General features: G+C 45.7%; 1 protein-coding gene across 1 annotated transcript in view; it reads left to right on the forward strand.

Annotated features, from left to right (window-relative positions):
- The window catches only part of LOC113219580 (FERM domain-containing protein 5-like), a 334,349-nt gene that overhangs the window by 281,234 nt on the left and 36,759 nt on the right, over window positions 1-16,356 (forward strand). The window contains exons 2-4 of the mRNA XM_026447859.1: window positions 10,433-10,537; window positions 14,949-14,991; window positions 15,221-15,299. Of these exons, the coding sequence (XP_026303644.1) occupies window positions 10,433-10,537; window positions 14,949-14,991; window positions 15,221-15,299 (227 nt within the window). The remainder of the gene's footprint in view (window positions 1-10,432; window positions 10,538-14,948; window positions 14,992-15,220; window positions 15,300-16,356) is intronic.

Here is a 16,356-nt window from a genome sequence, read left to right on the forward strand (position 1 = left end):
GCTGGAGGCGTGCATTAGATGATCTAATGGGACTTTTCCATCACTCACAGTGGAATGTAAAATGACCAGACTTGTAGCAGGAAAGTAGTTTCACATAATGGTGTTCACTGTGTCAGGCCTGCTAGAGGCAGTTTCTAAAATTGAATGGATTCTGTTTCGTTACTCTTTCCATTTACTTTGAGCAATGGCCCTGAGTTTTTTAGATTCATTTCACTAGCAATAAACATCTACCTTGTTAAATCTACTCGATTACCCTTTTTAAAGAAAAAAACCAAAAACTTCTTTAAATCCTTGTTTAGGAGAAGATAAACCTGGGATGTGATAACTTTGATCGACTAATAACAGAGGATTTTGAGCCCATAAGGGGACATGAGATTATTTGTGGATAGAGAAACTGAGGCACAGAAAGGGAAAATGACCTGCCCAAGAGATCACAATCAGAATGTGCCTTTTCTTACTCCCATCACTTCCCTCTTGCCCCAAACTCCCTGCCAAAGTTGAACGTGGAGGACTTGCCTCCTTGGCATGGAACTACATGCTCAGCATATTTCCTATCCCCACCCCAACCCTCCATGGAGGGGCAGCTGGATCCTCTCCCAGGAAAAGGAGAGAAAGGAGAAGGCTGGTCTTGACAGCCAAGACAGAATTCTGACTAAGGAGCCTCAAGGATCACAGATGTAGGGAGGAAACAGCAGGTTGAGGTTCTGGGGCACCTTCCAGCCCCACCTCCTAGATAAGAGAACCCAAAGGCCAGGATAGGACATGTTCTGGAACAGACTCCCTGTCACTGACAGCAGATCTGGGGTGAGAAGGGGAGTTCTTTCCCCAGCTTTAGTTTGATGATAACTGCTGGCTTTACTTTCTGATGATCTAGTTCATAGCAAAAGTGCAGTGAGTTTTGAGCTAGTTAGCCATTGAAAATAAATGGTAATTGTGGACTCGAACTTGCAAGACAGAGTTGGGTAGCTGCTGCCCACTGTCATGAAAGGCAGAATTTAAAAACCTGGCAGGAAGGAGCAGTGTTTCTCTGTAGTATTTAACTCATAGCCTAATGCTCTGAAGTTGGTACTCTTGGTATATGAAAACATGGAAGGTTAATGAAAGTGGGGTTTGTGCTGACAGAGTTGGATTGTGACAGAAGTCAAATATCTGCTTCTCTTTCCCTTATCCCTGTAGTCTTTGGCTTCAAGAGCTGCAAGACCAACAGACGCCAGTGATCCCCAGACCAGCAACAGCAGCATCACCTGGGAACTTGTTAGAAATGCAGATTATCAGGCCCCACAGCAGACCTATGAACTAGAAACTCTAGGGGCAGGGCCCAGCAATCTGTATTTTAATGAGCCCTCCAGGTGATTCTGAGGCAGACTCGGGTGTGAGAACCAATGGTCTGGAGTATGGTATGGCTCCTAATTTGCTGTTTATTAAGGAAAGTCTGCCTTCTGAGTGAGCTAGCTAGCTGCCTCCTATCTTGCCTCCTTCTCCTCTTGTCCACCACTGGGACAGCCAGTATTGGAAGATTTGGGGTTTGTCCTGTATTTGTACAGGAAACTGCCTCTCCACCCATCTGTCTGGCTCCGGGCCCCAGCTGTCTCACTCCTCTCCTGGGACTCTCACTGCTGTTGTTCCAGTGAGGTTGTTTCTACTTAGTGCTGGGAAGGGAGGCATAAACCTGGCTTCTGCTCCTCTAGTGAGATCACAGATCAAGGCAGACCGTGGAACTCTTCTTCAGAGTTCTGCTTGCTGTGACAAGGGGCTTTCAAGGGAGGCCCTGGCAGTCCTTCTCCGGACAAGCAGTGAAAATGACTTGTCTGGTCCTGGGATAGGATAGGATACCAGCAGCTGTTGTGACTGGGCATGCTCTGGGGAAGTTGGGGCTTCAGTCAGAGAGCTGTGGGCCCTGCTTGCCCATCCTTCTCTCATTTATCTGTCCATATCCTGTTGTGCAGTGTCCTGGGGAATCCCAGGGGGAAGACTCTAATGCTACAGGTAGCTCCCGTAGCTTTAACTACAGAGGGAACCTGTTCTGTTTTTTGAGACAGATCAGGGCACTGGGGTAATATCTTGAAATATATTTTGCCAATGCGTTTTTCTTTGTATTCTAATTAAAGCCAAGGCATTAAAAGGTATAGTGTCTATGGGAATTGTGTCATATCTTATTCCCCTTACTCAACTCCTCCTTTCTAGGGAGCATGTGTGGAGCCTGTCACAGAAGCTTTGCCTTTGTCTCTGTGGCACTGACTAGAAGCTGCCAGGCTTCTGAGGGGATTTGGTTTGATTATATATATTTGATATTTTCTACTTTTCTGATCTGATCAGGAAAAAAAATAGCCTTGGGTAAGAAGAAGGTGCAGATTTGTACTTTAAGAGCCGCTTTGGGCGTATTTCCAAAATGGTAGCCACTCCCAAATCTTGGGGACACTACAAGGTGGACATGTAGCCACGATCCATTCATGCATTCTTATCCGGGAGGACAGGCGTCTGTTCCTTGAGTGCATTGACTTATTGCTGAGGCCTTGTGTGTTCAAGTCCATCCATCCTGGAGGAAGAATAGGTCACAAGAGGCTGAGAAAGTTGGCAGGAAAACTCACAGGGTTTTTATGTATATTTTGTGTCTTGATTTGAGCTCCACAGACATCCTTAGAGAGATGTAGGATTAACTCTGTTTTATAGATAAGGAAGCTGAAGTTCAGGTAGATTAAGGGATGGGTCTGAAATCACAAGCTGAGAAGTGGCAGATCAGGGCCTTGATTCTAAGTCTACTTAGGGCTCGTTCTCAAAGCCTTTGCCTTCCCAGAGCTCTTCCCCTTTCTGCTCCCTGTGCCTCAACTTCTAAGGAACATGAGTAACCTGATAGGAGAGTTGAAAAGGAAACTGCACTCAGGACTCAAAGATCCTGACCTGTTTACTAATGAAATATGTCTACCTCGGGATACATCACATATGTTGGCGCCGGCCAGTAAACAACTTTTTGTGAAGAGGAGGGAAATAGCCAAAGAGTTATGAGGAACAATGAGTTTATCATATTTCTCCTGACCCTGGCCACCCAGGATACTCCCTAAAACCCCAGAAATTCCCAGATTTGCCAAACATACATTTGTCCTTTCCAAAAAAAAAAAAAAAGGTAATAAAATGAGTTGTCAAACTGTCCTTAGGGTTGGAGCAAGGGGAAGTCAATCTTTCTCCAAATTCTGGATTTTCTTCACAAGTTATTTGAAGCAGCATTGTATGAGAAGTGCAGCTGTATTAGAGAATGTGCGTGTGTGTGTTGGGGGTGGGGGGAGGTGTAAGTGTGAGAGAGAGAGAGACAGAGAATAGAGAAAGAGAATCTGAGCTTCACAAATACAAAGCAATGAGTTTTTTTCTAACAAGCCTGGCTGAGCTTCCAGTAATTCTGCAGCTGTGACATGACTAGTTCACTGAGATATTCAGCACTGGTTGGAAAAATACAACTAAAATTTATTCAATCAATAGCAAGATGCAGTGATGCTTTTAAGAGTCACCTTACTTGTAAAAGTGGCTTCACCAAAGATAGGAAAGATGAACGAGTTGTCTGCTTTTCTTCAGAACTGGCTCTGTTTTTCTTTCTAGACACTTCACAGGGTACAAAGATTGCATATAGAAATGAGACACCTTGTCTCTTGAAGCATCACCATTGATATCTCAATAAGACTAGCCCTCTCGTTAGCCGGGCTCTTACAAGCTGTACAACAGCAGGTTTGAAGTTCTGCTCAGAGGGTCTTAATTGCCCTTGTTGAGTCTGCTTTGGGCCATCTGTGCTGACAGAACACTTAGTCCTCCATCCCATGACATTTCCTTGCACACAGTGACCTCCATGTTCCAGATCGAATGTGATTTCCCCGCCCCATGTGCACGTCCTGCGTGTCACACCATGTGGTGATGAGCAAAGCCAGTTCTCTGACCCAAGTGAGGACTGCCAGCAGGGCTCCCTGCAGCACTGCACCTGGCATCTGAACCTAGAGATATCTGTGTGACATCACGAAAATCACCCCAGCTCTCAATTTGCATTTTGTAGAAGGGGGTTGTTGGGGCAAAGAAGTTGCTGTATTTAAGGATTTGGTGAGAACAGTGGCTAAGAAGCACTGATCCTCTCTCCTTCTGAGCTCTGATTTCCCTCCACTTTGGGGCCTGGCCACTCCTCCAGGAGCCACATGGTTACCTGGCCCCACAGCAGCCTCCTGGCACTGTAGTTTGGATACCAAGAGCCTGCTTGGGCCCCATTCTTTCCAGCCTGATGGCTGAGTTCTGAGAGTAGGAAACAGAAGGGAGTACCTGGGTAGGGGTGAGCTATGGCCCTGCCGCATTTGTGGTGACCTGCTACTCAAGACAGTATTGCTTGCAGATGGACGTCTTTGCATTTCCCCCTGGAATGAGCTTTCTTAATCTTCTCCCGGAGTGAGCTGGCTGCTCTTCTAGCTGCAGCCTCAGCAGTTCCTGGACAGATTTTGTTGGTTTACCACTAAGCAGGAAAAGCAGGAAAAGCGAGCTCCTGGGCCAAGAGCTCAGCAGGGGTTCCCTCCCTTCAAAGAAAGTGTAAAGAAGGTGCTGAAGTTAGGGAATCTGGGGCTCTGCTGTTAGCACTTGTGCCCCACACCCTCCCTCTGCCTCAGAAAGCTGGGCTGGGTGTAGCATGTGACCACAGAGGCAGGGACTGCACCCCAGAAATTGATTCACACTTTTCTGCTCAGCTCGCTAATGCCATGGCCCTGAGAAGATGACCTACTGTGGCTGTTCTTCTGTAACATTAAAGTGCTTCTACACAGCATCTGCTCTGGAACCTGGCAGACATCGGCATGCCACTCATGCCCTCACACCACTGATAAAGCAAGCAAGGAAGTTTTTGGCCCACAAGAAATTTAAATATAAAGTTAAGCTAGGATGCAGGCTGAGATGCCATCCCATCCCTGGTGCCTGTTTCTTCCCTGGCAGGCCTCCAAGGACAACTCGTTCAACTCTTGCCCTTCCTCCAGGGTGCCTAGTCTCGGTGTGGCTTTCTTCCACCTCTGGACTCTTGTACTTTGGGCTATGGGTGCCCACTTTCTGTAATCCCTCCATTTTACTCTGCCTTCTCTCAGGGCCCGTGAAACCAAGGCCAGCTACCCTTTAACAGATTGTGAACCAAGATCATAGCATGTGGCCAGGAGGAAATTGGAATCACTCTTACCCTCTGCTAGACTCACTTCGTTTGCACTTGCTTGTGAGGTACTTGTGTGCCTCACAAGTAAGCAGGATTGAATAAAGTGGAGCCTAATGAGTGGGGCTTTCTGCATGTTGGCTTCTCTCATCAGGATGCTGCATGCCAGAGAGCCTGGGAATAACCTCATCCATGATGGGTTAAAATAAAGTTTCTCTCCTGCCCATGGATATCGATGATGAGAGAGAAAATGCAATTAACCTTGAATACTTTAGGTCACTGGCCCGAGCTTGCTTACTGCTTGCTGCCTCAGTCCCTTCCCTAAAGAATAGGCAAACCATAGAGAACCAGAACGAGGCGTTCCAGGGAGGAGCAAAAATAGGAGTTATCCCACCCTCAGCTGCACAGTGATTCCAAGAGGCTCATGAATCATTCTGTGCACCATATAGAGAGAATAAATGGGTTGTACCTATATGCACTGGTATTTTCAAATATGTATAGGTACTGTTGTGGTTCATAAAATATAAATTTGTTTTTTAAACAAGTGCTTAATAAGTTATTTTGATCCAATCATGTCTTTGGGAAGAGAATAACCTCAGAAGTTTAGCTGCAGGGTGAGGATTTGGGTGCTCTGCCTCAGCTCACTTGTCCTGAAGATAAATGTCCTCAGGCATGGAGCTCTGACTTTGTGACTAAACAGTAATCACCTGTCAGCGCAAGTGCCTGTTTCTCCAGTATAATCAGTGGCACAACATTCAATGCACAGTTTAGCCACAGTGCCAGGGCAACTGCAGGCAAAGGGAAGGGAGGACGGCTTTGCCACCTCATCAAAAGAAAAGACTGGCTGTCAGAGAATATTCCAGAAACTCCTGGACTCAGGACTGGGAGACCATGGAGAGGGTATCCTAGGACACAGCTGGCATCAGGAAGTACAAGGGGATTCACGAGCCCAGGAAATGGTAAAATTCCTAAAATCTTGCCCCTGCCATTGGCTTATAGGAAGCCCATCATGATGGTTCAGCTCCTGTGATTTCACCCAATGCTGCCTCAGGCCACTCCACCAGTCTCAGGCGTGAGTACCTCAAAGGAAGGGCTTTGTCCAACCCTCTGTGAAAGGTGCCTTGGCAGCAGTGCTCTAAGTTGATTCTACCTTTGCATACCTGCTGGGGATTTAAATTTCATGGAATTCGGCTACAAGAAGGAAGTCTGTGTCTTCTACCTCCTTCCTCATTCCCCTCACCGCCCCCCCCCACCCCCCCAGCCCTGGAGAAATAGCAAAGGGAGATGCTTCTCTTCATTAGTCTATGCAAGAGCGCTGCAGCTCAAAACAACGTATCTAATACTGGTAACTGGTAAACGGGAACTTGAGGGAACTATGTCTTCACAGCTGGGAGCAGGGGGATTCACCAGGTGCTGAAAAGTAACCAGAAAAAGGTCTTTTTTTATGTAGCTGTAGGGAATGGGTAATGGGATATGTCCTTATTTCCTAACTACTCCAAGAGAAAAGCCGTACTTCCTTTTTCTTCCTGTGAAGTGGAAGAAATCTGAAGTTGGATGTACTAAGTTCAGGGTTCTCACCAGCTAAGAGCCTTACAAGTGCATCTGAGCCTGCAGCCCATGAGAATGAGTTGTTTTATGGAAGGCAGGATTCTTATGAAAAGTCCATATGATCTCCATCACAGAAGCATGTTTTCCCTATAGCTATCTCTATCCCGTTGCTAATCTGGTTGTTGTATGTATGGAAGCAAACTTCTTCAGCCCGTAAAACTCACATCATACTGTAGTAGTGTTTGTGAAAAACATTTTTTCATTTAAAAAAAAAAAAAACAGCTGATCACAATGCAATAGCCAGCTTTGTGCAAAGTCAAATTTGTAGAGAAAAACAATGAAAATATGCTACTGTCTCTCACTGTTTCATTTCAGTTGCTCTGAGAGAGATAATAGTGTAGGATATGCTGCATGGAATAGCGTTGAACATGTTTCCTCTGCTCCCAGAGAACCTGAAATACCTCTTTAAGCTCTTCTCACTCTCTGGGCATCAGTGAAGAAGTAGTTAATAGGCCCTGCACAAAGAAAGTTCTGATGGAGTCCTTTGAAAGACCTGGTTTGTGGCCCACCACCCAGAAATCCCAGCATGATTCATAATGAGTCTCTGTCCTGAGAGTCACTCTTTCCTGTGGGGGACCAAAGACAGGGGGAATAGGGCCTGCGAGTTCAGGCTTATGTTGTGAGAGGGAGTGTGAGGCCAGTAGAAGTGATACCAGTGGGCTGGGGGAGCGCCCCAAACACTGGTGAGACCTCCACCCCAGCTGGTGTCCAGGCTCTTGACACCATTGAGAAGATAATTCTGTCAAGGAATTCAAAGAGTCAGAAAATAGTAAAAGTACAGAGATTTATTGCAAAGGGCAAAGTACACATTCAAGAAAAGGGAGCGTAGGCGCACTTGAGAGAGTCACACAGTGGGGTTTGGGGTTTCTGTCTTTATGGGTTTCTTTAACCAAGGGGTGGAATATTCATGAAAATTCTTGGGAAAGGGTAGAGATTTCTCATAACTGCAGTGGCACCTATTTTTACAGCAAATATGGGTGGTCTTGGAACAGTCCTGGCACTGGTAGGTGTGTGATCTAGTATGTTAATGAGTTTATAATGAGGTCCTAGGAGAAACCTAGGTCAAATCCAGTCACATACTGGGTTCAGTAGCTCTTAGCTAGCTTGGTCCATGCCCTGTTTTTTAGGGTCTTATCAGCCCATAGCCTCTAGTCATGTGAAACTGCTGTCTGGAATTTTTATTCTCTTGTGACCACCCTATATTATTCCTGTCTCAGACGAGGAGGGATGTGTGCCCACATGTTGCCTCCTCCTGCAGTTGAGCTGTCTACTCACCCATTCTTCCAGCTCCTGCAAGGACAAACTTCTTAACATAACTGCTATGAGATTAGCATCCTACCCTAGTTCTCCTTGGATAGTATGGGGTGAGCTAGCAGAAGGGGAAGAGGGGAGGTGTAAACCTTTTGTGAAGGTCTTAAAAATATGCTCATTCTTGGGGCAGGGCCAGGCCCTTCGATAATTACCCACAACCTTGGGCCTTGGCACGGGAGAGATCTTTGGATCTTATCTTACAACCTCAATTTGTGAGGCAAATGTGATAACCATGACACTGCAGAAATTCCTCATACAACCTCACTTTGTATGCAAAATTAGACATAGACCCGTCAGAGATGATCATCTGAACTAAGCTGCAGAGACCACTGCGGGGAGGCCAGCGATGGATGCTGTGCAGGCTCCAGGTGTTTTGACAGTTTCCTGCAAGTCATTCTCCTCCCACTTCATCCTTGGCACCCAGGCAGGTCTCTGAAGTAGCAGGTTATGGGTTATAAACAGCCTAGCTTTTCACCATTTTGTGAAATCTTTCAGCCAACCTTTTCCCTTCTATTCGTTCAGTAATTTATTCCACAAAGAATTGTTGAGGACCTGCCTGCCATGCCTCAGGCCCTGTGCTAAGTTCTGGGGGAAGGCTTCTGACCTCATGAAAATTACAGTCTAGAAAGGAAGCAGATAGTAAATAAATAAGTAAACAAATCAACAAGATAATTACAGATTGGTATAAGTGCTATGAAAGACATAAATGGCAAAATGAGATGGAAAGTAACTGGGAAGGTCTGTACTACAGGGAAAGGCGTCTCTGAAGAGGGGACATTGGAGCTGAGTCCTCAAAAAATAGGAGTGGCTGCAAAGAGCTGCAAGAAGAACATTCCCAGCAGAGGGAATGCAAAGACAGAGGCAGAAAAGCCTTGGGGAGTTCAGAACAGAAAGGCCATGGCTGGAGTACAGTGAGGAGAATGACTTTGGGTGAGTGCAGAGAGAAGTCAGGAGCCAGGCTATACAGGGCCTGGGACGCCATGATCAGAGTTTTCATTTTATTCCAAGAGCAACAAGTATTAAGAGAAGTGAGTAACATAAAGATCATTGTATGTTCGCTGCCACATTGTTTATAATAGCAAATTAGAAACAAATGTCATCAATATGGCATCAATATGGATGTCATCAAAATGGCATCAATATGGCAAATAATTTTAGATTCATTGCAGTGACATGCAGCAGTTAAAAACTGTGAGGCCTATCTATATATATTGCCATAGAAGGATTTGCAAGATACCCTAAGTGGGAGAAAGGAGCTTAAAAATATGTTACAAAATGTATTTTTAAAAGAGGAGATGTATATGTATGTAGGTTTGCCTGTGTATAAAACATCACATAAAGGATATACAAGAGGGCTGGGCATGGTGGCTCACGCCTATCATCCTAGCACTTTGGGAGGCCGAAGCAGGCAGATCACCTAAGGTCAGAAGTTAGAGACCAGCCTGACCAACATGGTGAAACCCTGTGTCTACTAAAAATACAAAAATTAGCTGGACGTGGTGGCGCATGCCTATAATCCCAGCTACTTGGGAGGCTGAGACAGGAGAATCACTTGAACCCAGGAGGCGGAGGTTGCAGTGAGCCGAAACTGCACCACTGCACTCCAGCCTCAGTGACAGAACGAGACTCCTTCTCAAAAAAAAAAAAAGAAAGGCTATACAAGAAGCTGGTAACAGTTGCTTCTGGGGAGAGGAACTGGGGCACAGGGTGGAAGGGAGACTCACTGTTCATAGTATATCCTTTTGTATGTTTAAATATCCTACAATGTGCCTGATCACTTATTCAGCAAGAAAGAGATGGTGTCTGAATTGCGGACACCCTCATTGCTGTGCAGAGAATGGACTGGAGAGGGTAAGAGCAGAGGCAGAGGGTCAGTTAGAAGGCTCTGGCGGTGGTCCTGTTGAGGGATGGTGGTGGCTTGACCTATGGTGTTGGTAAATGGAGAGGAAGAGATGTGGATGGATTCACGATTTACTTTAGAGGCTCAGCCAGCTGGGCCTGGTGTCATTACTGCTGTATTCCACACTGACATTCCCTACACTCACAGATTAAGAAAGCTTTGTGCATTTGAGATGGGAACTGGGCTTACCTGACTCTACCCTGACTTCTCTGACATCTTTGTGGTGGGAAGGGTTCTTGGGCTCCTTCCAGGTGCTAAAAGCCTTGGATTCCAGACAGTGATGTATCACAATGTGGAGGACATAGTTACGGACATTCACCCCTTTCATAGACGCATGCAACAGTTGCAAACAACTTTTAATGGCTACCAAAAAAATAACAAACAAACAAACAAACAAACAAAAAACAAAGTTACACTGAAAAAGCCCACTCATTTCTCAATGGAACTTTCTTTCTTTGCAGAGAGATGCCAAAGGCCAGTACCTGTTTGACCTTCTTTGCCACCACCTGAACCTACTTGAGAAAGACTATTTTGGTATCCGCTTTGTAGACCCAGATAAGCAGCGGGTAAGTCAATATTCAAAACACAAAAGGAGGACAGAGCTAGTCAGTAAGCCTGAGGTCTTGAACTGTCGTTCATATTCAAAGTCAAGCTTCAGGAATCAGGGACCAACCAGACCCTGCAGTTGGATGTCGTCTCTTCAAATCATAGCATTAGACCTGGAAGGCACCTTGGCTAGAGCTCACCTGGAGAAGCTTGTCATTTTACAGTTGCTGAAATGGCAGGCTAGGAAGCTTAAGTGATTTGCACAAATTTGGAGACAGAGCAGCTGGGCTGGAGTTGTGGTCTCGGAGCCCAGGTCACAGGTGAGCCTCTCCTGCCCCCTTTCTAGTAAGCAGCTGAACCACATTGTACTGCTTAAGAAAGGCCTCACCAAAAGTGCCATACCAACCCAATTTAGACAGGACAGAGACGGAGCCAAACCAGCATGGGCCTTGCAGGTCTTGCAGTTCTTGCTCTGCTCTACACAGCATAGGCAGCTCTGCAGACACAGGGCATCCTGACAGACAGGAGTTCTGATATTCCAGACAGATACAGGAACAAGTCCATTCCCTCGGCCCCTGCCTATTTCTCCACCTTCATCTCCTGACCTGTCTTCTTCCTGCTGTGGTGCCATCAGGCAGTAATGTTTCTGCTCTCCAGATACATCCTACCTGCTTCCTGTACAGAGCCTTCACCTGTAGAGTTCCCCTGCCTAGAATCTTCTTTTCCTCACCACCCCACACTCCACACTCCACACCCTTCTTCCAGCTAACTCCTTTTCACACTGAAGATCTTAGCTTAGACTTTTACTTCCTCTGGGAAGTCTTCCCTAACCCCACTCGGTATTAGGGATCCTCCTATGGGCCCCCATGTGCCCTCTGCTACCCTGTTACAGCACTTATTACAGCATTCTGTGATTACCTGTGTTCCCTGCAAAAATATAAGTTCCATGAGGGCCTGGACTTTACCTCATTCATCACTATCTCCCATGTCACTAGCACAGGCCTACAATGTAGTTGGTGTTCAATAAATGTTTTCTGAAGAAATGAATGCGTGAGTGAGTTAATGGCTTAGAGTGTTGTATTTCTTATGTCCATTTGCTTAGCCTTCCACTTGCAGTTTCTATAACTTCCCTTCATCTACCCTTTGCTCTGTGTGGAGATGTACTCTCTGGCATCCCCACTAAAGTGGAGAGGTAACGGTGGACTATTTTTTACAAATGATGTTTCTTTGTTTGGTCCAAACTTTTATCCTTAAAAAAGAAGGCTGGCTGTGTGCAGTGGCTCATGCCTGTAATACTGGTACTTTGGGGGGCTAAGACAGGCAGATTGTTTCAGCCCATGAGTTCATGACCAGCGTGGGCAACATGGCAAAACCCTGTCTCCACTAAAAATACAAAAATTAACTGGCAATGGTGGCGTGTACCTGTAGTCCCAGCTACTTGGGAGGCTGAGACATGAGAATCACTTGAACCCAAGAGATGGAGGTTGCAGTGAGCCAAGATCACACCACTGCACTCTAGCCTGGGAGACAGAGCAAGACTGTCTTAAAAAAAAAAAAAAAAAAAAAGGGAGGGCCAGTTACTCCAAGGTCTCTTCATCCCCTAGAGTAGTGGTATATGAAGAAAAAAAGCCAAATTATATCCTGTTCATTGGTTTTTTAGTTAGGTCAGAACTTGCTTGAGGAGAGTAAGAGAATATGTGGATCTGGTCCACATATGAGAAGAATATAAGAAGGAGCTAGAGAGAGATAAGAACATGGGAAAGAGGAGAAATAAACATTTATGGAGTTCCTACTGCTTGCCAGGCTCTGCGCTGCACACAAACCTAGTTCTTCCAGCTGATGTATACTGCTCACTGAGTTGTATCAGGCACTAAGCTAAGAGCTTCACGTGTGTTATTCCATCTCATCCTTGACGAAATGAGATGAGTATCCCTAATGATAATATCTGTTCTCCAGATGAGTAAATAAAATCTCAGATAAGTTAGGTAACTTCCCCAAGGTAAGTGGCAAAGCCAGCCTCAAACTCTCAGACCTGTTTGACTCCAGGGACAATGTGGTTTCTGAGATTCCATGCTGAATATATAATTGATAGCCTCTGAAAGTTGTGTAATTCTGTGCCTTGTGGGAGGGGTTAAGGAGAGCAGAGAGACTTGAGAGAGTATCTGAGGGTTTGTAGGGCAATGGGGACCTGTAAAGAGTTGTCCTTAGTCCACTGATTCATGGTAGGATGGAGGAGCTGAGCTCCCCTGCTCCCTCAGGGTGTAAGGGCCTAACATAAACCTCCTTCCCTGGGTCTCGAGACAGTCCGAACCCAGCACTCACATCCATCCCCATGTCACTGCTTGCTCTGCAGGAGCCTCCATGCATCTGGAAGCTCTCCTGGTCTCTCCTGGAGGAGCTGTCCTCACTCTCCTTCCCCAGGATTCCTGACTCAGGCCCAGGGCCTCCACCTTCTCTTGGCCTCTGCTTTGTACCCTTTCAAGTCCCTAGAGTCTGAAGATTGTGCCACATTGGCCCATTCACTCAAATAGAGGAGGAAACCCTCCTCTCTGAATCTTCTTTTCCTCTTTTAATCCCTCCTCCCTAAGCCCGTGTTGTCTGTTTGCTAGTGAATCTGGGACTGATTTGGTCAGGCATTTACAAAAAGCCACTCTAGCCGTCACCATATTCTTGGGTTCCTCTCAAGATTGCTCTGCCAGACTCCAAATCCTATGGATCGACTGTGACAGCTCTCCAGTCCCTTCTTACCCCTTGCTACTCTCTTCCAGCCTCAGTCCTTTCTTGAGCTCTCACTACAATAAAACTAAAATCTTCTTTCCAGCTGTTGCCAAGGGGAATAGCCTTTTGTCATTCAGCTTTATCTGCCCTCTGCTGATAATGCATCTCACAGTCATTAATTTCTACCTTCCTTTGTTTATTTCTTTTAATCTATCAGTCTAATGTCTAGAGGTGTTGGTGTTCTGTGTACTGAGTCCCTGGCACTGACTATGTTCTCCTAACTGTCCACAACCCCAGTGTGCTCTGAACAGATAGGCCTCCTCCCTCTTCACAGGCATACCCTGGAACCCCAGTTGTTTCTGAGCAATTTCATCTCTTGCCTTTGCCTCCCTGTGAAGCTGAGCCGCGGTGGGCCGTGTAATGTGAGAAGGACCTCTTAACCACATTGAGTGGCTATAATGAGTTGCCAGCCTCATGGGAACTCAGATCAGCAGAAGCAGGAGAGCAGAATGTCAGCCCAGATTATCCATGTGGAGCTGACGGAAGAACTGGCTCTTAGTGGGTCCATTAACTGCATGACCCATGGCCCAGCCCAGAAGGTGATCACTGGGAATTAAGGGAGGCCAGGATGCTGACTGCAGGGCCCTGGCTGCTCTCCTGCCAGAGGGAGGACTCTGCCAAGACATTACACTAAATGGAAGTAGCCAGAAAAGAAGGAAGTATGGGCCCAGTCCCTTTGCCATTCAGCAGCTACCTATTGAACTCTGTGCTAGGCACTGGTGATACAGTTGTAAACAAGACGGACAGTTCTGGGCCTTCATGGAGCTTACATCTGGCAATGTTAAGTTACCTCTGGATAATCAAACCCCAATTAATAGCAGTCCTACCTAATCCTGATTAGCAAAAAGCAACAAACATCAATAATAAATTTTATAAAGGACCCATGTAGAATTAAGAAACTCATATAGAATGGTTTCATTGCTTCCCCCAAACATTTAAGTACCATGGGAAAATGTATTTTGCCTCTGTGTCCTGCCTCCTTCAAAATCCAAGGGGAAAAGGGTACTATCCTACACGTTGGTTGTGGTTAGTTATCATTTGAGATTTAGATTTTAAAACATTGCTGGATGCCAAGGAATCTTGAGTATGTGTTTTCTAACACAAGGGTTGGCAATTTATGTTACTCAAAGAAAGATGGAATATATACCAGCCATCCCTGACTTAGGAAATTTCCACTTATCGCTGCTTTCTAGAGTTGCTACCAATATCTTCTATCCCCACTCTGCTGCCAAAAAAAGAAAAAAAAAAAAGCTGCTGCATCACACACACACACACCACCCATTAAAGTCAGTATTTCCCAACTCAACCCAGGTGGGGCTCTGTCCCCGCCACACATACATGCAGTTGCTTGTGCCTAATCGCATGCCAAAAACATGGCTGAGAACTTTGGCACCCTGCTTTAGAAGACAGCATTTCCAGGGAAGCCCAGAAATGGCATCTGAAGCTGGAACTATTCCCCCCTTCACAGCTGGCTTCATGGGAGCTCATTTCAGAAAATCATGTCACTCTTTACTCTCCAAACTTATCTTTCCAAGCTTTTGGGCTGCTTTCACCCTAGGCTACAATCTGTCTAGTTTTTTAAGTTGGAGAAAACAAGTTATATTTTACAGCCCTTCTCATTAGGGTTTTCATGTTCTGTGTTCTCTGTTTCAGCATTGGCTGGAATTTACCAAGTCTGTGGTGAAGCAATTGAGATGTAAGTATTCTCCATGAAAAGACTCAAGCCACAGCCCTGGGGAGGGTGGCATGAAACCTCCCACTTGCCACAAGTTTTGGTCTACATATATAATTTCCCGCTGTTCTCAGTATAAGCTGGCCCTAAATATATGAGGGTTCTCTTCTGATGCTTCATGCTAGTGGGCAGTAGAGCCCTGTCCTCTTCTGGGTGAGGGTCTTCCCTGATGGGCACCTCTTTTTCTCTGCAGCCCAGCCTCCATTCACCATGTGCTTCCGTGTGAAGTTTTATCCTGCAGACCCTGCTGCTCTGAAAGAAGAAATAACCAGGTGAGGTGAACATGCTTCCCGCAGCCATTAGGACCAGTTGGAGAGCATAGGAAAGGGGGATGGTGACCTCCTAGGGCCTCTCGTTTGGAAGCGCCTAAGTCTTAGAGGCAAGGAACTCTTCCTAAATATAATGACTTCTGTATTTCATTTCCACATGCTTTCTTTGTGTACCCTCAGTGCAGTTGGAACAGAGCAGACTTCTTTCCTTCAAGAAGTGTGAATACTACATCTTGAACTGGTCACTCTCAAAGGGATCTGCAGTAACTAATCAGAAGCATCTTTTCTTTTACCTGTCATAAGTCCACTGTGGACATTTTTGGAGAGAGCTATGTTGCTGCTTATTTTGGGGGTTGAAAACAGTTTCAGGTGGTCTAATGGATATACTTGGAAAATGCCAAGGCATCACACCAAAAGATAAACTAGGAGATACTGAAGATTTTAAATCAAAATGGGTAAACTCTAGTGTGCTGTTGGATCAGGTTCATGATCAGCTCTTTACTGTGGGAATCATGTTCTGTGGCAGGCAGACAGCTGCGTGGAATGCATCCTATCTATCCAGCGCCACTTGAGGATGAGAAAGAATCTCTCTGCCTACAGCCATCCTAAAAGAGGGTCAGTGAGTGAGAGCTTCAAAGCTTCCCCAGGATTTTGTGTGTCTGAGCCAAATTTACTCTGAAAGCCTCACCTCAGAGATTCAAGAACTCTACAACAGGGATCCCTAATTTTTATATTAGAAAGACCTAATTTTGACATAAGCAAAACCTTGATGTTACTTTGTAGAAGGCAGGACCATAGGTGGGGATGTGATGCCGGGGAATCCTAGAGCTGAGGAAGAGACAGCACTGTCAGCCCTAACCCCTTCCCTAAGACCTTGGAGACAGCAAATGTGGGAATGAGGATATTGCCAGCCATATAGACCATTTATCCTATAAGGCTTTGAGATCCACTCCTAGATCCTGAACTGCTTGGGAAAATTCCAAAGACAGAAAAGGAGGAGGAAGAAAGAGGAAAGAATATGGAATTCTTTTCTCTTTTTTTTTTTTTTTTTTTTTTTTTT

The sequence above is a fragment of the Piliocolobus tephrosceles genome, unplaced genomic scaffold (genome assembly GCF_002776525.5).
Source record: "Piliocolobus tephrosceles isolate RC106 unplaced genomic scaffold, ASM277652v3 unscaffolded_108, whole genome shotgun sequence".
Taxonomy (NCBI): domain Eukaryota; kingdom Metazoa; phylum Chordata; class Mammalia; order Primates; family Cercopithecidae; genus Piliocolobus; species Piliocolobus tephrosceles.